General features: G+C 43.6%; 1 protein-coding gene across 10 annotated transcripts in view; it reads right to left on the reverse strand.

The window, feature by feature from the left end:
* The window catches only part of FGF18 (fibroblast growth factor 18), a 109,627-nt gene that overhangs the window by 85,583 nt on the left and 352 nt on the right, over positions 1 to 23,692 (reverse strand). For 2 of the 10 annotated variants that reach the window (XM_045028095.1, XR_006581725.1), the window contains exons 1-2: positions 2,619 to 2,857; positions 1,196 to 1,400 (exon numbers count right to left, since the gene is read on the reverse strand). In XM_045028095.1, the coding sequence (XP_044884030.1) occupies positions 1,196 to 1,198 (3 nt within the window). In that variant the 5' untranslated portion in view covers positions 1,199 to 1,400; positions 2,619 to 2,857. Of the gene's footprint in view, positions 1 to 1,195; positions 1,401 to 2,618; positions 2,869 to 23,541; positions 23,579 to 23,692 lie in introns of those variants that run through there. The other 8 variants (XM_045028101.1, XM_045028102.1, XM_045028099.1 and 5 more) reach the window with 7 other exon arrangements.

Genomic DNA, 23,692 nt, shown 5'->3' on the forward strand with positions numbered 1-23,692 from the left:
CAGAAGAAACTCCTTCTCTCTCTGTTAGATGGTCATGAAGCTCTGCTTGTTCCTCTTGGGCCTGGTTGTTAAAAGAGGTATGCACCCTCGACTCCCAGCAAAGCCACTGCACTTGGCATTTATTACTTTTCTTTATATAACAGTAGATCCTAGAGGCCCTAGTCAAGATCAAGGCTGCAACATGCTAGGCGCTGTACAAATACACAGCAAAAGCCAGTGCCTGCCCTTCAGCTTGCTCCCACAATGCCCTCCCCATATGTGACTAACTGGGGTTGGACTTGGTACCGCCTTTCAGGGCCAGTGGTACGACTTTCCTGAGGATGTTGTGAAATCTGCCTGGGCCCAGAATCAGAAAACAAAAGGGAGATAATAAAATAGCTGAGCGAGGGGAAAGGGAAAACAAAGCCTTTGGCAGAAGGAAGGGAACAGAACCATACCCAAAGAAGATCCAGCAGACTCACAACTAGATTTATCTGGAGCAGGAATGCCTGGAAAACCTCAGTCGACCTGTTCCCTGCCTTTAAATGCCAAATAACTTCCCAGCCGCAGCCTGTATTTTCTTCTCCTTCTAATTTTCATTTGTTCACTGTATTGGCCACACACTACACTGTACCACCCAGAAAAACTTCAAGATCCTTTGGCTTCCCCCCAACTCTAATAATTCTATCAATAACTCAGTGACGGGGTATTGTTGGAGAAGGAAAGGATGTGGTTGAAGTGACCCAAAATGCTCCAAACTTTTCAATTAAAGGAAAACCTAAATACATAAAAATAAAGCTCCTGACAAATGTAACTAGGCTCATCCCAGTGAGGGGCATTTAAGGAGGAGGAATGAAGGGGGCAGGGCATGCATCTGCCCTGCTCTCCACCCAGCAAAAAGCCGGCCTATGGTTCAGTGGCACAGCACTGAGCGGACATGGGAGGCTCAGGGTTGGGAATAACTTTGAGATGCTCACTCCCCCCGTCCTTAATCAGTGGAGAATGGGGGCATTGCAGAATCAGTCTCCCACAAAGGGACCCTGCCGAAAGTCAGCTCCCAGGAACAGCAGACACCAGACACCGCCTCCCTCCCCCAACCCAGGAGGTACTACCGTCTGCCAGAGGAAAGGTCCCATGGAGGCAGACAACTGAATAGAAAGAAGCCAGGGGTGAAAACTGCCAGGAGTGAAGAGGCAATGTATAAAGAGATACGTACCATAATTTATCAGAAGCCCTTGCCTTTCAGTGTGTGCAGCCTGCTGCATAGCCAAAGCCTTAAGCCAAAGAGGTGGGCATCCCCTGTGATGTTCGTCAGCATTCACCCCTTTCAGCCACATGCTTTGTCAATGTCCGGTGTGTTTCCTTCCAAAACATTGTCCCCTTCAGGCTCAGTTCACTCCACTCTGTCCCCACTGATCCCCCTGGAACATAACAGTTATGTCCCATACGTCAGTCCAATGGACACTCTAACAGTGACATGGGGAAACACCTTTCCCTGGCCCAGCTCTGCATGCTACTCCTGGGACATGGAACTTCAGAGACGGTTTTTGAAGCATAAGATGCAAAACTTCTTCCCTCCCATCCCTGAAAAATGAATATTTTCTACCTTTTTTTATGTTTTGTTTAGTTTGCTTTTCACAACATCCTCTGTGAAACCCAAAGGCTGAAGATGCTCTCCGGACTGCTCTATACATCCCAGTATCTCACCAAGGTAACCCTGGTGAAGTAGGAGATGGATAGCTCTGGTTTCCATTTGAGAGAGACTACCTACTTTTTCAAATAAATCTCTTCAGATCAACTTACCTGGGGATGTTGCATTTAGCAAAACTGAAATGTACTAGCAGTTAATAATATTCTCTTTGTTTTGAGATCGGTTCCTTAATACAACCCCACTTGGAAGCCAGGGCTAAAGAGCAAAAGAACTAGAGATGGATGTTTAACAGAGTATAAAGCAGTGTCTATTGGTGAATAAGGCCACTGGGGTGACCAGGTCTGACAGATTCAACAGGCTGCCAGGGGCCAAGAAGAGCAAAATTTCACCAACCAATTTTTGGGTGGTGAAAACACATTTTCTCTGTAAGGCCAAGATTTACCAACATACCTTAAATCTGGGCCCCTAAATCCACATTAAGGCACCTAAAAATGGGCCCAGTTTTCAAAAATTCTGAGCCCACACAACTGCATCAGGATCAGTGAAATTGGCTGGGTACACCGTACCCAAAGTCTCTATTTCAAACACAGTGCCTAAGAGTCCCTCCATCTGACAGAAAAAGTTACTGAGCCCAAGCCTTGAACCCTCACCAACTCATAAACCACCTTCTGTTGAGATCTCGGGCCCCTCTCTTCCCCCTGCCTTGCACTGTCAAAGGGGACCTTCCAAACTAAAAAGGAAATGGAGGTAAGTCCAGAAATCTGCACTGAATGTCCTCACTAACCAGCTTTGATGTGGAGGAAGCGGCATTCAGCACAAAAGTGAGTTTTCACTTATCTCCTTAAAGACATTTTTCCTTTCTGTGAAACCTTCTAATGACATCCCCCAAAAAGCATCATTCTGTGATATGCCTGGTGTTATTAACCCCGCTGGTTAGTGGTCTGCAGGTGTAGAGAGTAGGAGGTCCACTACAAATTAGCATGGTTACCTATCTGGGCAGTGCTGATCGCTACCTCTTTTATTCTGCTTCTAATCACTCTAGCAGGACTTGATATAACTTCAGTTAGCCATTTACTTCAAGTTTGATTAAGTGGCAAGTTCACCCATGACACTGATTGCTTGGATTGGGAATTCACTAAGCAATCCTGACCCCTCTGTCCAGTCAGGGTTGGAAGCAGAGCTGATCTGTGACATCGCTGGTATTATCAGCAGCCCATGAGAAGAATGGTATCAGTGATGGCAAAGAAAGATGCATTCTGGAATGCCTCTCGTTACCTAGGAGAGGATTTCACCAAGGAGAAACAGAATTTTAGAACACTTACTTAACATGGAATGCTGACCCACCCCTCTGCACCTGGCACCTCTGCACTTTTTCAGTTTTCTTTCTAGGTTCACATTTCTTCTTTAAAGGCCCCCGGTCCCATAGTGGGATAATAGTGTGTCCTGCAGCATCCTTATATCAAAGTGTTCAACCAGGCAATATTGTAGTGCTGTTCAATGCAGCCCTTAGATCCTCAAAGGGATTTAGGTGCCAAACTCTCAGAGCTCCTAAATCCCTTTGAGGATCTGAGCCCCAGTGATGAGTGGCATAGCTGGCAGCCTCAATAAACTTTGCTTAAAGAAAGATCACCTGAGATGAATGCAAACCCAATGTCCTGAAATAATGTGATACATGAGCATTCTCATTTTGGCTTGTCAGCGTTGAATCTCGCAGCACCACTGACTCCCTGGCAAACTGACCAGCAGCAAGGCCGTGGCAATAAAAAAATCTCCCAACTTGAGTGTTCCCTAAGCACTTTCCACACAACTGCAAGCAAAGCAGCTGAGAAAGTTTTTCTCCTGCAAAGAAGTTATTCCGAAATCCATTTAAAACCTCTCTCCTGTTTATACTACACTCTCTTTGTTATCAAGAAATCTCCAGTTTATAAGCTCACAAGCTCCTGCATAAGATGATAATAGAGCTCATTTATATACCACATCACCTACTGTCCATAGCACGGTAATGACCCCCTCCAAGATTCCTCCCATGGGGCACTACTTGTCAGGACAGCTCATAGAAAGAAGCGAGGCAGGGCTGAGAACAGAAACCCAGCTGGCATTCTCATCTGTTCTACTGCCACAGACTCCACATCGTCTCCTGCGAACTAAACACAACACTGATTAGAATATTCTAACTAGGCAAGTCCAGAGGGGACTATGTGAAGGTGTTTTTGAAACCACGTATTATGAACCCAATAGACTGTAAGAGCTCCACTGAGGCTGCTCGGGTCTATCAAGATTAGGCTTTTTTTAAACACGCTGCTACCTAAACAAACTAGCTACAGTCTTTTATTGACAATTGCAGCTCTGTGGTTTGAGTTCTATGGACAGAGCCGGTTGTCTTTTGGACCAGTGCAGGTGCACACTGTGAGCCAGGGCAGATATGTGCTGTGTATGTTCTATACGACTGTTTTCTTCCAAATCTGATGCAGTTTTCAGAAATCCCTGTGCATGATGCATTCACGGCAAAAGGAGTGTTTTGCTTTGAACCATCATTTTTATCATTAGGAAAGACTCCCAGTCCACATTATACCTGACCTGCAAATCTTTCATCTCCTAATATAGATAAAAGGACATTAATAAGCACCTTCAAAATCAAACCCAAAGAGGTTAATGTCTTCATTTTTACCCTGCCCATCTAATTACACATAAATGGCCAGTGGGGTTGTCGGGGTTTTGGAAGTGTGCCAGGTTCTGGATTTTCTTTTCCACCAAGTCGCACACCCCTGAATAGCAAGGTTTTACACAGGAGTACTGACACAACCTTAACTACAGCATCCTGAACGTGACACTAGAATAAGGAACCTCCTTGTGTGGCCCAGTGTACGGATAAATAAAGCATTTCAGCAGCCAGTGCTGACACAGATCATAAACCTTTACAAACATAAATATCAACAACAATGCAAAAAGATAAGAGGGCTTACGGGTGAGTCAGGCTGAGATGATTTAGAGTTGGGCTGAAAGGGTCATTTTTTCTGTATACGTGGGGGTGGGCCGGCCAAAGAAATCAATAAACTGTTCAGCTTTCAGAAGGGAAGGGACCCTATTAATTGTGCAAACAGAGGCTCACCATGTTCCGTTTCAGTATGGAGATTTCTGGCTAACTCAGTATCGATACAGACCACTTACACAGTCTTACCAGAGACTAGGTACATCCTAAACACTACAGAAAATTCCCTTGCTCTAAAACAATCTCCCTAACTCAGATCTCACTTAGAGACCTTCAAGGAAGACAAATAAATCAGACAACTTCAGATTAACACTCTTTTCCTGGGCAGAGCTGCTGATTCTCTACCCCTGTTATGCTCCTCCTCATCTCCTAGCAGGACTTACCCCCTCCTCGTCTATAAAGTCAGAGTGGTATCTCAGCTGATCTAGCTGCTGCCTTCACATCAGTGCCATTCAGACTCCCAATTCCAATGTTTCAAAAATACATGGACACTTGGCAGACTTACATCCTGCCAGTTCCATTTCTTTTCGGCCAATAACCAAGTTCATCCCTGATGAAAACACCACTGATGTTTCTGGAGCTGCATCAGGAATGGATTTGGCCCTGTGTGTGCACGTTTAAGTGGTTCTGAAATTCCAGCCACAACAAGTCACTGTTTCTGAGAGTTTAGTTTTCTATGCAAGGATTCAGCTCAACAGCTTTACATCCACATTCTCACCAAGACCTCTGCCGAGACCCATACTTGGTAGTTTGAACAAAATACACCTACCAGCTCCTCCTTTACGTATGCACTCCTTTTCTTTTCTCCTCTACTGTTACATTCCTTTCTTTCCTTTCAGTGCAATTAGTGCTGGTGAAAGGTGCTGGATTAAAAGCTCTGGAGAATGAAGCCTTCCATTCATCCACACAACAAATACAGGGCAAGTTCCCCTGCATTGCCCAGCCAATATGCCTTAGCCAGAGGCCTACTTTAGAAGGTAGTTCATATTTCTATGGGGATTGTCATAAAGGGAACCAAGTGATGCAGCTGTCCTGATAACTTTTGTGATCACCAACTCTTTTCGTACAAGCCACTGGACAGTTGTAAAAAGGTAACTGTGAACTAGGGCAATGAACTAGTGGGAAAAGCATTAAAACCTACTTCCAAACTCTCTGAGTTATCCAGGCTATTTCACACGGCTGCCTTTCTAATGGAACAAAGTAAAGGTAAAAGCTCTCTGTATCAGTTAACAAAATAGCTTTAAATCTGACAGCATCATGTCAAGTTTATTGCCTCCCCTGAAGTTAATAGGCTTCAATGATCATTGGGGTTTATAAAGTTTTAAAGTCAGTAATAAAGTCTACACTCCAGAAGTAAAATCCTGAGTTGTTAAGCTGTGATGATACTCATCGGAATGGACTATTCTCCCTTTATCCCATTAATGTTCTAAAGACTGTGCCAAAACACTGACTAACATTAAGCCCTATCAAAGGCACTGTATAAAACTGTCGGTTGTATTTAATCCAGACTGAACTGGCAGTCTGCATTCTGGATCCGAAGTGAGTGCATGAGACTAGCTAATGAAACCCATGAAAACCATGGTTTGTGTCTTATTCAGGGTTTATAACGATTGCTATTAGCTGTATGGTTGCATAGAAACTTTTGCACCGCAAGTGCTGGACAAATGGAATTTCACATCTTTCACATAGGGGGGCAAGATTTTAGTGACTAGTGATTTGGGATGTCTTGCTGTTTGGACACCCAACTTCAGGCATCTTAAAGGGGCCTGATTTTTGGAAGGCAATTTCTATATAGTGTCCCCCAAAAATCACTAGCCACTTTTAAAAATCTTGGCCAATATATTTAATTTTTGCTTGCTAAAATTCAGGGTAGTCCACATGACCTGCTTTGCTTGCTCTGTCACTGGCCACTGCTCTTCCAGGCATTGCAAGTGGATTCTTGCTAATGCACTTACTTTCCCCTTGGAGTTAAATTCAGACAAGCTGTGAGCAGATGTGACACCATGGCGAAGGTGCAACTTATTATGTTGGCTCTGAATTTGACCCAAAGTATCTAAGAGGGTTTGCAAAGTTTCCATCACAACCACTTCTTCCTGGAATACTTGTACCTGTGACTGTCTTTTCTGGACTTTGTATACCTCGCCTTTGGTCACAGACCCATATCCCACTTCTTATCTAAGATGGCTGTTAGGTGAGACAAATTCTACTTACATATGCATACCAGAGCCTAGTACAGGATCTCCCTAGGTGAACAGTGATATGCACAATTAAACTATAAGAAAAATTCACTGGTCGTTCTGGGAATGCATGTTGATCTCCATCTATCCACACTTGCTGCTAAACTAATGTAGCAGCTCAGTTAGCTGAAGCCAGCACGGACTCTGTGTCATAGCTAACACATATTGCTTTAGAAGTGAAAACCCATTACCTAACTTGGGTGTTATTCAACTTCTTGGCAGGAATGGATTTTGGTGCATGCTGGGGAAATCGGACTCCCGGAAAGAAATGAAAACTTCACAAGTAAATTACATTTTTGTATAAATGCAAATGTAGATTAAACTCTCATAAGCTATTTATTCAACTTAAATTACATAAAAGCACGTTCTTTGTCGACATCGCACATTATTTTATCTATTTAACTCCTCTCAAAAGATTTTGATCACAGTAATAAAGCACAAGTGACCCAGAAGCTAGAGACACTACCTCATAGTCAATGGGTCAGTGGCAACAAGTCCAACAAAGAACCTCTAAGCGATGCCATCCGGGACAACAATCCCTGGCAAGTTTAATCATGATGGTAAAGTCGGTGATGAAGGCAGACTTGGCTATCCACATCTACCCCTCACCAACCCGCGCTGGCCAAGTGCGGTCAGACTCCCGCCAGAGCTTTCAACAAGATGGAGGAAAGCTGAGCTGAAAAGGCCTTTGCCCTTCAGTGGGCTGAGAATGGCTGATATGGAGATGGATGGATGGATGGCATGGAGCACAAGTCATCATTAAGCAATTTCAGTAGTGAGCTTGCCACAGAAACACAGAGCTGTAATTATGCCAACTTCAGAGCCTCTCTGCAATAACAAGCTGCTTGTATCCCTCCCTCATAGACAGTAACTAGGAAACTTAATGAGTAAATATAAACATCTCATGAAATAGAAAATTTAGCCCAACCCCTAGCCGAGCTGAGTAGGTAAAGCAAAGAATAGTTCTAATGCCATTCCTATGTGGTCAACAAGGTCCAAAAACCATCAGTGGGAGTTAGAAAATAAACTCAATACAGATTTGAAACAGCTAAGAAAGGTATAGGAAGCTCAGAACATGTGCAGAATGCCAGATACACCATAATGGATCATGTCCTTTGAGCCCAGTATCTGACTTCCTGACACACCCAACACCTGATGATTCAGAGGAAAGCAAAAACCTGCCAATGGCACAGGGCTGATGACAGCGGAGAAAATTCCTCACTGACTCCAGCCGGCGATCAGCTTTCACCCATAAGCATGAGATTTAATTACATCTATCATTAACTTCGTTCTGTCCTACAGAGCTTCATACACTGTTATCAGAAACTTGATATTCAAATGCAAAACTGGATGGCTGAAGAAATGTCACTGTCCTCTGGCAAGTGAACTCTCTATCAGACCCAGGGAACAAAGTCAAACCTTCAGCAAAAGCTATTTTATAGGGAAAAGATAACAATATTCTTCAGACAATGCTTTATTTCAAAATAAACAGTTAGACGGAACACGTACCTAACGCTTCGTGACAACAGGCTTGGGGGACAACTTTGGGCAAGACAGCATAGCTACTAGAGGGGACACACTCAAGAAGATTAAAGATTTGGGGGCTGGGGGGTCACTGCCAGAAAAGATGCTGGCATGGCACAGGCTGGAGACTGGCGTTCTCTGTCCACAGAACAGGCACAGTAGCAATGGAAACTTCCCCTACATTGTCAGCATAACTAAACCGTGCCCTGGAGGGGCAGTTTCCTGGGATGAGAGAGGCTTTCAGTCTCCATTGTCCCATCAATCGCTGGTGTCTGATAAAGCTGCCAAGAGAACTGCAAGGTGTGTTTTTTGTGGCAATGGCACTTGACCACTAGAAACTGGACTGATTTCACATGCTCATTTCATGTACTCCCCAAACAGCCATCAGATGGTAACAACTTTCAGTCCTTGCCAACTTGGGATGATTGAAACTGACAGGTGGTTAAAGGCACCATAGACCTTTACCAATTTCCTGGACCATCTAGTCCCCCACGCTCAAGCAGATTAGGCTCAATTGTCAAATGTCTAACTTACAAATCTGATAGGGAATGGATCCTAAACAACTAGTTTTCATTTATGGAACACAAGTCACTCAGTAGCTGAAAAATAAAGTGGGTAAGTCTCACAAAAAATGCAAAAGCACAGTTTATCTCTGACCATCCTCCCTGCACAGTCACCAGAGGGAGCACCGGTTAATTAAAAACCAGACTGCCAGTGGAACCTGTTATTTTCAAGCCTATTAGAAGGGGTTACAAACAATGAAGCGCATTAGACCAATTTAAAATCACATCATGGTTATCCCCTTCAACATTTTTCATAGCCTCATGACTTGCAAAATAGTGTCAGACTGATCATTGCTACCTAATATTCAGGGCAATGCAGGCTGGAGGAGATGGGGATGAAGGCACATCACCTCACTAGGAGTTACCTGTGTTCTTCTGGGAGGCTCAGCCAAAGATCCTCCATGGACACTAACTCAGTGCACACTAAGCAGGGACAACATGAGCTCCCTCTCCTGCCATCTGTGCCAGCCCTGCAGTGCTGGCCAGTGCAGAAGAGGGCAAGACCACAGCCTTGGAGGGTTTTACTCAGTGCTATATTCTCCCTGTCCCTGGCACTGGAGGGAGCACAAGGACTAGGATTGAAAGGGGATGGGAGTCTATCTATCTAGGCATTTCTACCATACTCATCACAGTGCTGAGTACCCTTGCGTGGCCAACCAGAATCTGAGCCTTGGGTTGCAAGTAAGTCGGAATATGTAAAAGAATAGGCAGTTTGTCACAACCTGTAAGCAACTGAGGCAGAAGCAGAGCGTGGAAAGAAAGGGCATCCTCTGTTTACTTGTCTAGTTTCAGAATACCAGGTACTTATGGCTCTGAATTGGCTTTGAATCAAGTACTGTGAGCTGACCTGGAGATGGATCTTCCATTATTCTGAGCTTCTTAATTCCCTATACACACTGCATCTCCTAAGTGCATGTTATTCTAATCACTTTATCCCTGAAGGCCACAAGTATTTGTAGTGTATATTGATATGTTATTTGGCACAACTAAATCCTATGGGCAGACAGTATAGACCCTAAAATGTCCTCATGTTATGTTCTGTTGCCTTAGTTTCCACCAATGGTTGCCTGTGTGGTGGAGTTTCAGTGTTAACTGTTTGTTTTGTTACATTCTTATTGCTACAGCCCCATAGGATACGTGGTATATAAACCTTATGGAGAAGACAAGGTCCTTGCACTGAATAGCTTGACAGGCAGTGTTGGCCAGTGGATAGAGCACTAGACTGGGAATCAGGATACCTGAGCTCTGTCTCTAGATCTGCTCCTGACCTGCTGTGCAACTGAAGGCAAATCTTGGGGCCTCCATTTCCCCTCCCAACCTTTGCCTGCCTTATCTATTTAGACGTTAAGCTGGTGGTGGCAAAAATTGTCCATTAGCAAGTATTTGTACAGTGCCTGGTGCAAAGGAATTCCAGTGTCAGTTGGGGCGCTCACGTAACACAAATAAAAGCACTAATAATAACATACAATCCATGTTAAGTAAGGATACAAGGAGGGACAGTGAGACTTTAGACCAGAACCTAACTCAGCCGTTACCCAGCTGTGGTCTTCAGAGAGCTGACTGGCATTTGGGACCAGATTTTCAAAGATATTTAGACACCTAGTGGGATTTTCAAAAGTGCTAAGCAGGTTAGTGCCTAACTCCCATTGATTTCAATGTGCTTTGAATATCACACTATACGCCTATCTGCATTTTTATGTGCCGAAATACCTTTGAAACTCTCTCTAATTAAAATCAATAACTTTGGGCTACAGTTCAGCAAAAGTTTTTTTGAATTCCAGGTCACAGATAGTACTATTTCAGCCTCACTAAATGTGCAGTGGAGCTACTGGAAATTCTGAATGTCTGGTCTTTAGAGATTGTGATTTACATCCCAGTATACCATTGGTGTTGAGTCATGATACTGGCTAGACCTGCACCTGTTATGCTCTTTGTAAATTTGAACTATGTGATTTGTGTTGACAGTTACAATTATTTTAATAACATTTAAGTGCCTCATTCTCCACTGCATTACACCAGTTTTTGTCAGCAATTTCAATGGAGTTTTACTGGCAAAAAACTAGTGGTAACACAATGGAAAATTAGATCCTGAATTTTACACATCATTCCAACATAAGTTAATAACAAAACTGCCTGCTCTTTTGGATAAATTGTTGTGTGTACACAACCTAAAACTGTATTCCTATCAAAGGCACCAACAATTCGAATTTCAGGTTTATCTATATATTGATTGCTATGGGGCTGTTTACTATTCTGATCTCAGCTGGTAGGAAGTCTTGCCAATCAACATAAGGTCATGACCACAGGGTCAGAAGCCTGCACTACATACATCATAATTTATTTTACAGATAGTCAATACCAAATTGCACCATGCAATTTACAGTACAACATCACATTTAGTGTCTAAAGCCACCCATACAGTACTTTCTCCTTAAGACCGTTCCTATGCAGTTTAAAGGGTTAATTTCTGCTTTCAGTGACACTGGTGTAAATGTGGAGGAACACCATTTGCTATCAGATTAACACTGATGTATCTGAGAGCAGAACTGTGACCATGGTTTGCATATACATTAAAAAGGGTTTGCTATCTCTCTAGTTTCACATCTCACGGTGGAGCAATTTTTTTAGAATTAGAACTAGTATCATGGGCAATATATTACTGAAAGGTTTATGTGCATACCTATCATAGATGGAGCAATACACAACATACCAAGCAGCTGTACAGATGAAAATATAACACTTAACGGCTAGACAAATAACTCAACACAAAGTCTGTGAAAATTAACTCAAATAAAAAAGTCATTCTTTTTGACTGGATGTTTTCTTTACCGCTTTCATTTTTACTTTCAGCTAATATTCCACAAACAAGTTCACAGGCTCCTATGCTCATGGTAACAACACATTTTCAGTGAATATCAGATAATGCTAATGTAAACTGAGTTTTGAACTCATAAATGCAAGGATTCACCCCAAAAGTCTGGTGTTACATTCATCCAAGCAGGGAAAGTGAAACAATCAATGCCAACAGTTAGGGATTCGTGGTTTTATTTCACCTGTTGAATACGAAATATGCTGAGAAACCCCTTCCCCATGTGCAGTGAATTTCACATAAACCACCAACTAGCCAGCAGGGGTCACTACCAACCTGGGCAGGATTCAGATCAATAGCTTGGTGGTGAAAGATTTTTCTATCACTTCACCCATCTATGCAGGTTGCACCCAACAGCATGGTATCTGAGACCCTCTTCTATATCCCATTATCACTCCTTCAGGCTATCCAGCAGGCATGTACCCATACATTTCTTTCTATCTAATAATGCCTTAATTCCTCCCCATATTTTAATGTAAATCTGTCTTTCATAGACTCACTGAATCATAGAAGATTAGGGTTGGAAGAGACCTCAGGAGGACATCTAGTCCAATCCCCTGCTCAAAGCAGGGCTAAAAAGGATTTAGGACTTTGCCTAAGAAGTGTACAGGATATCCCAAAGGACACTGGAAACACCAACAAGCTAATCTTAAGAAAGAAGCCAACAATGGGGCTTGGGGAAGAGGAGAAGACAGTTGTGATTTACAATAGAAGGAAGAGATCTCAGAGGAATAAGCAATGATGGTGATGCCATGTAGGAAGTGCAAACCATTATTAATTCCTTCGTTCTGGTATTTCTATAGCTGCTTTATGTAATTCCATTGGAATTCCACAAAGATTTAGCATTAATTAATCTCAGTATCCCTTTTATTATAACATGGTTATCAGAAGAATCATTTAGCACATTAGGATCCTTTCCATTTTAAATGCTGCTTCCTCTCTATGATGTCATCTACCGGTAATTGTTTATTGAATGACCCTTGCATCTCGGTCCCCAGTAGCACATTCCGCGCAGAGATGATTTTTGCTGTGGTAAAGTACTTCCTGGTGTTCATTTTTAAGCTTGTTTTTCCTCAGCTGCTTCTTTTCCTGTCATTGGCACTAGGTGCAATTTTTGGTTTGAAATTGCCCCTGTAATCTGATGTTTCTCTAGAGTGCGTTTCACCACAAAACCAAAAAGCAATGTTCAAGACGTGGGGTTGGAGGTTTCCCCTGGATGACAACTAGATACACATGTCCCCAGACATAATGAGCCTCACAGTAATGCTACATATGTGTATAAATCCAGGTCCCTTTACATATCAGGAAACTGAGGCACGGAGAGGTGAAGTGACCCGAACTTGACATGTGCTGAGCCCCTTCAACTCCCACTGAAATCAGTAGAGTACAGCAGGCTCATCTCCTCCCAGAATAGGCTTTTAAATGACTTAATTAAAGTCAGACCACAAGTCAGGGGCAAAGTCTGGAACAGAACCCTGGTCTCTTGCTCTAACCATAAGACAGCACTGCCTCCCAAATTGCCCTGTCTCAGATCAACAATCCCTTTAAGGCACAGCCTTTAGTATGGGTTCCATGGAGCAGCACTACTCCAGTCAGAGTCCCAGCAGGCATGATGTGCAAGGGGGGGGGGCACAGCTGCTGTTACCCCCTTTGAAAGCAGCAGTGGGCATTAGCTGGTACAGAGGGAAATGGGCCATAGCCCAACTGCCTCCTTTTGAGAGGTTAGTGACACTATGAACACTAGCCTGGAACACTCCATGTGCCCCCCAATGCAAAGACTGGGACTGTGTCTGACTTAGAAAATAATTGGAGATATACCAATCGCCTAGAACTGGAAGGGACCTTGAAAGGTCATCAAGTCCAGCCCCCTGCCTTCACTAGCAGGACCAATTTTTGCCCCAGATCCCTAAATGGCCCCCTTAAGGATTGAACTCACAACTCTGGGTTTAGCAGGCCAATGCTCAAACCACTGAGCTATCCCTCCCCCCAGACTTCTAGTCAGGACTGTGCTCACCTCCCTGGGTGCACCTGTCCAGACACAATCTGGTCCTTTCTGCATCCCGCAGTGGGTTCTGCTCACATACCTGCAAGTAGATGCTCATTTGTTGCACTTTCAAGCGAGCCTCAACTTTCTGAAAATTTGTCACAGTATATTTAGCAAAGAAACTGACCTCTAGTCTCTAATGTCTGAGTCAATGATTCCTGAGAAAGATTGGGAGCTGGACTCTCTCTTTTCCTAGAAATTGTTGGACAACATTCATAGAGATGAGAAAGACCTATTAGATCATCTGCTCTGTTCCCTTTCCAAAGCAGGATTGTTCCCTACAGTGTATTTTATTGTGCTTTGCTTTGTCCAGTACAGTTTTAAATGTCTCCTGCACAGTGAGACTCCTGCACAATCTAATACATCCCAGAGCTGAGACGATTTTCACCAGACTCAGCCTAAAATCTCCTTTGCTTAACTTTGAAATTCATATCCACTCCCTAAGGAAAGTTTGCCTGCGTAACTATTCACAAAGATCACCGTCATGCTCTGAATGGTTTTCACTAAATTACATGAATGAGCTTTAAAGACACTGGGCAAAATCTGCACAGAACATAGTATGTAGCCTTCTATTCTAGGATGTTGTGAGACTTGGTAACAACTCTAATGACACTATGGCTAATGTACTAAAGGAATACAATGCATTTCCTAATATACTGGTGTCACAGTAACACATCTTCCATTTGAAAAGAATGGAACTTTGCATCTGATCAGAATAAAATCTCCATAATAAACAAGGCATATTACCAAGTACGCTAAAGAGTATTACTACATCTATTCAGGAGATGCTTTTTCTAACTTGACTATATCTGCTGCAGAATTTTTTAATTTTAGTTTCAATTCCAGTTCGCATAGGAAAATCAGGCAGCTAGGTGCCTACCTGTTCTGTGTGCCAGCAGAGTGCTGCTCTCAGGCATCAACAGCAGCATGCCAAGTGGGAAAAATGACAACGGCGAAGGCAAGCGGGTGGGACGGCTCCGGGAGTCCACAAAATTGTGAACCTCCCCTTCCCAAACCAGGATGATTGGCATGTCTGCTCCCACGCAGTGCAGACTCTGATCACTGGAAGGAACTATTACAAAGGAAAAGATGCCAACCATGACAGTAAGTCTAGTCTTTCCTCTCACTGGTCTCCTTTATTTCCCTCTTCATGCTATAGCGAGGCCACTGAATGCCAACAGGAAAGTACTTTAGCAGCCTCAGACTGTCTTTTTTCCAGTGATTTCTTTGGATGCCTAATCCTCAGTATATATAAAAGTGGTACCAGGTAGGCTGAGTTAGTCCCAGACCAGCGTCAATTCTGGCTGGACCTGGTGTTACTGGTGTTACTGTGAGATCAATCAACGATATAAAATCCAACACAGGAGAAAAGGAAAAAAAGGCCTGATGTTGCTACTGATCAGCATTGCAAATTCCTAGTGACTTCAGGGGGAGTTCTGCTTGAAGAGCCAGGATCAGACCTTAAGCAAGCTTCTACTCTAAGCAGGGACACAGTAAAAAGAGCACCAGTGGTTTCTGTTTGTCCTCTGTCAATGAGTTCAGTGTCCAGTGTGCTCAATTTACAAGCAAAAAGCGTTTTTATACTTTTTGACTAATTGTTAACCCTGCAAACTCTATCAGGAATCACACTGTTGAGCTGGGTTCTTTCCTTCTTGTGCATTAGAACCACTAAAAAGGTTCTGCCAGGCAAATTATGCCCTCAGTGACACTTGTCCCATTCACTTCACCTTAACCGATTATACCATAATATGCAATTCCGCTGGTCAGGCGAGATGAACGAGAATGCAGCTCGCTATTGCATAGTCATGTTAGTTCTACAGAGCTAGCAAGAGCAAAAAGCTGTGACAAAAATAAGATTGTATAAACAAGTTTTATAAGTTTTTTAATAAACTGAAGCAGTTACAACTCTGAACACATGCCTAGAGCAGAACTGATAAGTGCCATTTTCACAGTCACGTTTCAAAGTTGAACCATACTTTATGCCCAACGTCTCCAATCCTGCAAACACATGTATGTGAGTAACTTTACACATGTGAGTACCATTCCTACAGTTACTTACACGGGTGTTTGCCGAATCAAGTAGACAGTTTGGCGTGATCATATCAGAAACTCTTGATATGTGTATTTATCTTCACACATGTAGCACGCCGTAGCCTATGTTTTAAAGGGACAACATCAACTTAAAAATCACACTACTAGCTGAACATTTTTAAATCTATTGTTCCGGGAAGTAACATGTATGGTTCCTATCGCTGGAAGAGATGAGAGCAAAAAAATGTTTTTTCTTGTGGGGAGGGGCCCGGTTAGTTTTCTTTGTGCATTTGACAGCAAGTTGTATATGGTCAGTTTCAGTGTTTCCCTTGTATAATCAGTTTTCTTGTTGCTTTTGTGGGTCTTTCAGGCAGGAACAAGGGAGAAGAAAAAGCTATTTTAAAAAAACAACAACAAGAAAATTTGATTGTAAACCAACAAAAATGTGCAGAGGGGATCAGGAGCAGGTGTAGCACCTACAATGAATTCCAACTCAATGGGAGTCTTTCCCCTAGCTTCAGACCCCCAGTGCTGGTGGGCGTGTCCATCTCTTTTGCTCACATGCCAGAATTACACTCCAGAAGACAGAAAAGGCCACACTGCGATGCTGCAGTAAGGATGGAAGCTTTGCAACATCAACTGTTCCTCAAAAATAAAATATTTATCACAGCCTGGCTCAATCTTATGTTGTCAATCTGCAAATTTGGTCCTTTTTGTGCCTCACAGGCCTCCCAAAAAACATCACTACTATCATCATGATGGCAGCCTTCCCAGCAAAGGTTTAATAGACAATGGTGTAATGCGGTCTCATGTGAAATGCCATTACTTTTACAATCTTCACTACAGTACATTTTTAGGGTAGCAGGAAGAATTATCATAATTAAAACCAAAATGCTACTGTCACAACATGAATAAGCAATTATAATGACACAGTTTCCCTGATTTTCATGTTGTTCCCCCCTCCCCATAAACACACTTACTTATTAATATACAAACTTTAGTAATTAGCAATGAGTCTCCTGATCATTAGCACTAATTGGTAACTATTAAGTTGTGATGTAGCCGTCTATCTCACCATACAATTAAACAAACCACTGAGGAGAGGTCTGAGGGAAACATCAGGAGAAATGTTCATTGTTTATACTTTACATATTGGATTGGGTTTTTAATGTTATTTATCCGTACCTGCAAGGGAACCCCCAGTGACATACTGCCTTATGATCTGTCTGACCAGCCCCCTACCTGACCCTGCACCCTTTCCAAATGCTTCCAATGCAGGTTAGTCAAATCTTAGCAAGAGGCAGTTCCAGGGTGTGCACATTCACACGTCAGGCATAGTGTGGGAAGCACGTTCTTAGCTTGTTCCACAGTATGTGAGGCAGCTACTGAGTAAATTAAGACTTGACTTGCAGTAGGCATGAAGTGACAAGCTGTCATTCCACCAAGGGCGCCAGCCTGGATACCCCCCTTTTTCATTTGTTCTTATCCCTGTCCATTCTTCTGTGCAACCCTTATGAAAAGAATACCCACTTCACACTTGTTCAATAATGTACCTCTCTCCCCTCATTTAAATGACTTCTAACACCTCACTTTGCCCTGTGAGAGGTGAAGGCAAAAACACTCATTCAACTGAACCATTGAGATGGTATTATTGTAACCCTTCTCTTCCTTCTCCTTCCCACTTTTCTATCAGGGTGATATTCACCACTGTGCAGATGGCCGTTGCAAGGCCTATGCATCATTTCGTACACAGACTTTGTGCCTGACCCTGCATGGGGTGAATTTCACTCTTATTGTGTCTCACCCAATTTCAATTGCAAGCTCAGGGCAGGGCTGGGTCTTTCCATGTTTCTGAGGCACCTAGTACACTTCCAACACTTGAAAATAATGATAAATAATAACCACAATGATATAAGCACAGCAGATCCTTCAAGAATTCGAGTATGAGCACAGCAGTTCTGCTTTTCTGGTCAGAGACGTACAGCAGTGTCAGCACTTGCAATATTGAAAATAACCAGTTACAAAATCCTGAAAGAATTTATGTGTGTGTTTCTTTCAAGACTCCTGGAACAAGAATTTGTGTGGCAACTCATTTCTTTGCAAGAAAATGAGGTGTCTGTGCTGACCATGCTTTGTGCCTTGTTTGGAACAGTTTTTACCCCAGCATCTTAAATGTACAAAGAAAAATATGATTCATTTTGAATCAGAAAGTGAAAGTAGATGGTGCACTGCCCCCCTGGGAGCTGTGAAAACATTGCTGTGTCACATACATTTGAGATCACATTAGCCACAAGGCACATCACCTTTGGAGTCTTTGGTCAAAACTGGCAACCTGCAAGTGCAGAAGCTCCTGCAAGAGATGGGAGAAAGGAGACTGAGGAGTAAGCTGGAAGCCTCTTCATCAAAAAAAAGACACTGAGAGGGAGGCTTTCATTACTCCTTTTTGCATAGTGGTAAGTGGATACATGTGTCAGAGGACAAATACTATTCCACACTTCTCAGGAAGATCTATGAGTCTGGATAAAAGTCTGCTGCTCAAATCAGTTACAAGTCCTTTTTAAAGTCTATTTTCTTATCTGTATACAAGTGATGTTGTAGGTATCTTAATTCAAGGAATGTTGATTTCAGTTTCACATCCTACTCCCCTCCTCCACTAGCAGAATGAACAACTATATCAGAGCACAAGGTAATTAGACCGATGTCATTGGTCAAGCAGCAGTGGCTTATTTATGACCTCCCTAATTCCAAATGAGCATGGCAAGTTTTCATACAGGCAGCCTGCGCCCTGTTTGTCCAGAAAATCGTGAGCCCCAAGGACTATGTGGATTGAGAGAGGTGGATTCACAATGTCACTGTCTGTAGATAGGTGGAATGACTCAGCAGACCACAAAACCCTTGGCAGTCAGTAAGATCTTTCCCTCAGGGGTAGGGATGTATAAAAAGAAAGCACAGCCACAGAATGGAAATAGAAAACTCCCCGGCATGGGGTTGAACCCAGACCTATGACTTGGATGAAGAGCCCAAGTTTCCCAAACACACCCTTTGTTCTCTCTGGTCTCTCAAGCTGCCACTTTTATCAGCTCTCTCTTGCACATCTGTACAAGGGTAGGGGGAGCTGAGCTGGAGTAAAAGCACAGTCCCAATCCCACTGTGGAGGAAAAGGGAACCGGGGTGGAAGAAGGTTTATGACATCTAATCTGAATACAGATGTTTTCATCTATGTGTTTTACTCTCATTTCAGAGAGCACCTGTGAGGCTGGAGGCAGAGGCAAGTACAGGGACGTTGCACCAGTGCATGAGAACCAAAGAGTGAAACTGACCGTGCTACTTCCACTGTCCAAGCTGAGTGATCATTTTACTGTCCAACAACACAGACACCTCCAGAAACTACTGCTACACATTAATGGGAAGCGGTAACCTCACCTCTCCAACAGCACGTAGCACTTTGTTCTGGGGAATAGAGAGACACTGGACCCGTAAACATACTTCAAATCCAGGCTGATTATAGTGGCTGGTTTGAAGTCTGTGGCTGAGACCCAAGAGCTCTACCCACCCGCCTCTAGCAGCCCCCACCAGCCTGCAGGGCCAGCTCTTAAGGTAGAAGCTGTGCCTGCGATGTCGGGGCGGGAGGGGATGAGAAGAAGGAAAGGGCTCGGTGTCTGTTTGCACAGGTTGGGAATGCAGGGATAGGTGGGGGGATGTAGGCAAGGAGAGGTACTTGCTGAAGCATTGGGTAAGGTTGGCCTAGCTTGTACATGTGCTTCTTCGTACATACATAAAGGACAATCATCATCAGTATCCATGACAAAAACAAGCACAACGGGTTAGATCCCCTAATGTGATGTGGCAGCAGATTCTAGCCACTGAGCCAGTATATCTAGCTTCAGTCGGATCATGCAGTGCAAGAGTGACCCTCTGGTGGCCTAAAGCCTGAGTAGAGACTCCTGCAGAACACATATCCTGCTCCTGGCATAGGAGGCATGGCCAAGGGGCAAAGCATGACCCTATGCAGATCAATGGCAGCAGTTCCTGCCCCGTGGGTAGCCAGAACAAGTAAGTGCAGCCTGCTCGAAATTATGCCTGGGGATCAGCCCCACACCCAGCCACCACAGGAATGGGGAATTGCAAAGCTAATCTACACACCATGTTGGCAGAACCATACCTCCGCTGTCTGCTATGCTCAGCTCAGCCAGACCGCAGGATCTGGCCCATGAATGTGTGGAAACAACTTTTTTCTAGTCTCACTTTCCAACAGCCCAGACAATCACTGTGCCCACAAGAACAGCTTTAGGAGAAACAGAAGCTACAACTCATACAGCACGCAGAAGCCTTCCTCTTAAACAATGTGCCCAAATAGCCACCTTGCTCCATGCGCTCCACTGACGTCCAGACTCTAGTCAAAGCCTTGGGCCTAATCTACAAGGTCACAAAAGTGAAGAGCCTCGCCAACTCAGACTGTTCCTGGAAACAGAGAGACACAGGGAGGAAGTAAACTGGGGAGGGGCTGAATGCTCAACATAACTGATACACATAGATCTTAGATATCATGGAGATAGATTCCTTATAAACACCCTGGATAAATAAAACCCATCTTCCGTATTTATGAAGGCATCTGCTATGTGTACTGTGTAAGGCTGGATTTTGGATTTGAGTGGCCCCAAGCAAAGGGGGGATGGTCCCAAGAAGCTAGACAAGGAAACCAAATGAACTTGCCACCAAAAGGGAAAGAGGCTGGACAGTGAGCTGCCTTCCTTCCAGCCTGCTGGAGGAGACGGAGGGGTGGTTTGCTCAAATTGCTCCTCTCCATATAGTCCCCAAAAGCATGGGTACCAAAGGGCTCATTTGTGCTTAAGGCCCAGCTCTATTACCAATAGGTTGCTGCCAGTGGGGTACTTTTCTAACTTGCCCAATTGTATTTATGTTGAAAATGACACTTGCTGACCCAGGATGTCCCTGTTAAACACTGGTACCATGTACGCATATCTTCACTTGATAAATCCTTCTAGTCTTAGCAAGCTGACTATGATGAAAGACAGATCTTTGTCCATAGTGTTTTCTGAGGGTTCAGGATAAATCCCACCTGCTCCTGAAAACTATTGAGTTATCTTAACTCCCTTAATTCCTCTATGTATTGATCCCCAACTCTTCTAAGACATTGGATACCCATTTCAGACACCACACAGTATGAAGCTAACCTAACTAGCAATGGCACATTGATATGACAGTCCAAAAAATTAACCCTAATTTCCCACTGCTAGTAATGTATAGATCATTATGGTGATTTGTAATCTGCTTCTATTGTCTAGAAATTTACTGCAGCGGGAGGATTTTTGTCATGAAATGAGCTAAAATCTCATCTGGCTTCATATGTCTTATTTTGATATGCTGCACTGTTTAAGTACTAGTTCAGTAGAAAAGTAAAAACCACATTCTAGCAGGTGCTAAAATTGCTGTAACCACTGACTGCTAAACCACCAGGTAATATTCAGGAACCATGGATCATAACTCTAATCATTAATATGTAGGTCAATTCACTGATCTTAATTTATATCGGATGGTGAACGTAGGCCTTGGAATATAATTCATTTGGGACAGTCCTAAAATCTCCCAACACACAGCTTTCTAAGCAAAACAAATATTAAGCATAAGAGATGCATTAATTTACTCTATTCACCAAAGGTTAATGCTTACACAACCCGATCATTAGAAAAGAAATCCGATAATCCCTCTTTCCCATTCAGGCTCTAAACATGTAATCTCATGAATAAATCTAGAGAACAAGTGTAACAAAATGGGCAATAAAAACTCACTGCATTTGCATCTTTTTATCTACCATTAATATTGTAAACACTCTCTTTCAGGCCCTTGAGTATAACTAACCTAATGGTTTGGCTTCCCGCAGGACAAGTCATAATAGTTTGCCTCTTGTTATAACAACCAGTTTGATTCACCACCATAGAAAAGTGGTAGAAGAAGATACCTCAGAGTAAATCCTAGTGTCAGATCTTCTTGCAAAATGCTGCAAAATCAGCACGAAATCTAAAAAGTATGGTTCTAATAGTAAGAGAGGACAGAACTTTCTCTCTTTTTTTTTTCTTCGTTATTTTATTGCTCTGGAAGCCTGCAAGCTCCAACTGTATAAATGCCAATAACTTCCCAAGTTTTAAGGCTGTTGAAGTAAGAGATCAGATTTTAGCAAGTGCTTTCCAGGCAGTGAGCCAAACTTTTTCTGATTCACTAAAAGCAACAAGGGGGTTGGGGGGGGGAGGGAATGAAGGGTTGATTAACTTCAGTTACCACACAATCTCAAAAATGTCTTCTTAGTGTGAAGGGTGCAACCGCTGATTGCCCTGCCTGTCCAGCCTCTTGGGGGGAGAGGGGGGAATGAACTGGAGAAATACAGCAAACGCCTTCCAACCACAAAGTAATTTACAGCGGTAGATCCCCTCTCTTGACTAGGAGGCTGCTCTGCTGAAATAAGGAGCTCTTTTGTTTTTATAATCTAGCTGCAATTTTTCCGGGGGGTGGATATGGCAAAGTTTTCAAATTTGGCCCGAGGCACTGGTCGTATTTCAGACACTTTAATCCGTTTGCACGGGATCCGTTCCTCCCCACCTCAAACGCCGCCAGCGAACCCTGGACGAACAGGTGCATTCCTGGCCCCCTTGCATGGGCGCTGACCCTAGGGGTGCGGCAGGACTGGGCCCGCCACCGCTTGACACGGCAGCGCCTCAGAAGGCGAGTGGGAACCCAGCCCAGCGCTCACCAGCAGGGCCGGGCAAGAGGGAAGGGCTCCCAAAACCGGAGCACCTGCTTTGCCAACTCCGAAACACTCGAGATCGCGGGTGTGTCCTCTCCGGACGCACGTGTTGCATTTACCCCAGCGAAAACTATGTCCAGGCAAACCACATTGTTTTTAAACCGTATTTTTGTTGTCGTGGAAAATGTGATTCAACTCACTCCACCCCGAATTTCAGACTCCCCCCCTCTCCCCCCACCTCTAGCCCGCCTGTCTGTCAGTTTCACGAGACGGCAGAAGTCTCGCTCCTCTGATTTTCGAATTGTTTCATTTCTGCAGCGCGAAGGCAGGATCTTGCTTGGGTGGCTTTCTACTGAATGACTGGGGGTGGGGGAGATAGGGCGAGCAAGAAGCCTCCTTTTTCTGGCTAAGGACACTCGTGGTTTTTTTCAATATCACTTCGTGTAAGTTCCCTAGGAAAAGATCTAGCGCCTGCTATTCCACTACACATGCATCCATCCACATTTTGCAAGTAGTAGAGTCCACCACTCCGCTCACATCATTAGCCAGGCTAATGCACTCCAGAGAATCCTTTTAATGTAGGCTACTGGCATCCACAATCGAGCTGTGGCCATTTGGAAAGGGGAGGGGGGGAGGTAAGAGAAATTAAAGATAATTTGTTCCTACAGTGGATGAACAGAAGTAGTCACTGAAATGAGGTTTAGCCGGAGGTGCAGCTGGTTTCCAGAGCAAGTGACACTCCACTGTCTGGCGTGGTGATCAGTTTAATCAAACTATAAAACTGGGGAGAGGGGGTGAAACCCCTTTGCAAAATTGCCTGACATTCAGAGGTCAACACGCCTCCTTTGTTTCTTTTTCCAACCCAAAGGGAGAGAAGACAGAAAGGACACATACCTGTACCTGAAAGCACAGCAGCAGGGAATGTAAACATCTGGAGAGGAGAAAAAAAGCAACAAAAGATCAAATGATGCCGTGAAATGGCTGCTATTATTATTATTATTATCATTATTGTTAATAACACAGATCGATGCTTTGGTTAGGAAAG

The sequence above is a fragment of the Mauremys mutica genome, chromosome 8, assembly GCF_020497125.1.
Source record: "Mauremys mutica isolate MM-2020 ecotype Southern chromosome 8, ASM2049712v1, whole genome shotgun sequence".
Classification (NCBI taxonomy): Eukaryota; Metazoa; Chordata; order Testudines; family Geoemydidae; genus Mauremys; species Mauremys mutica.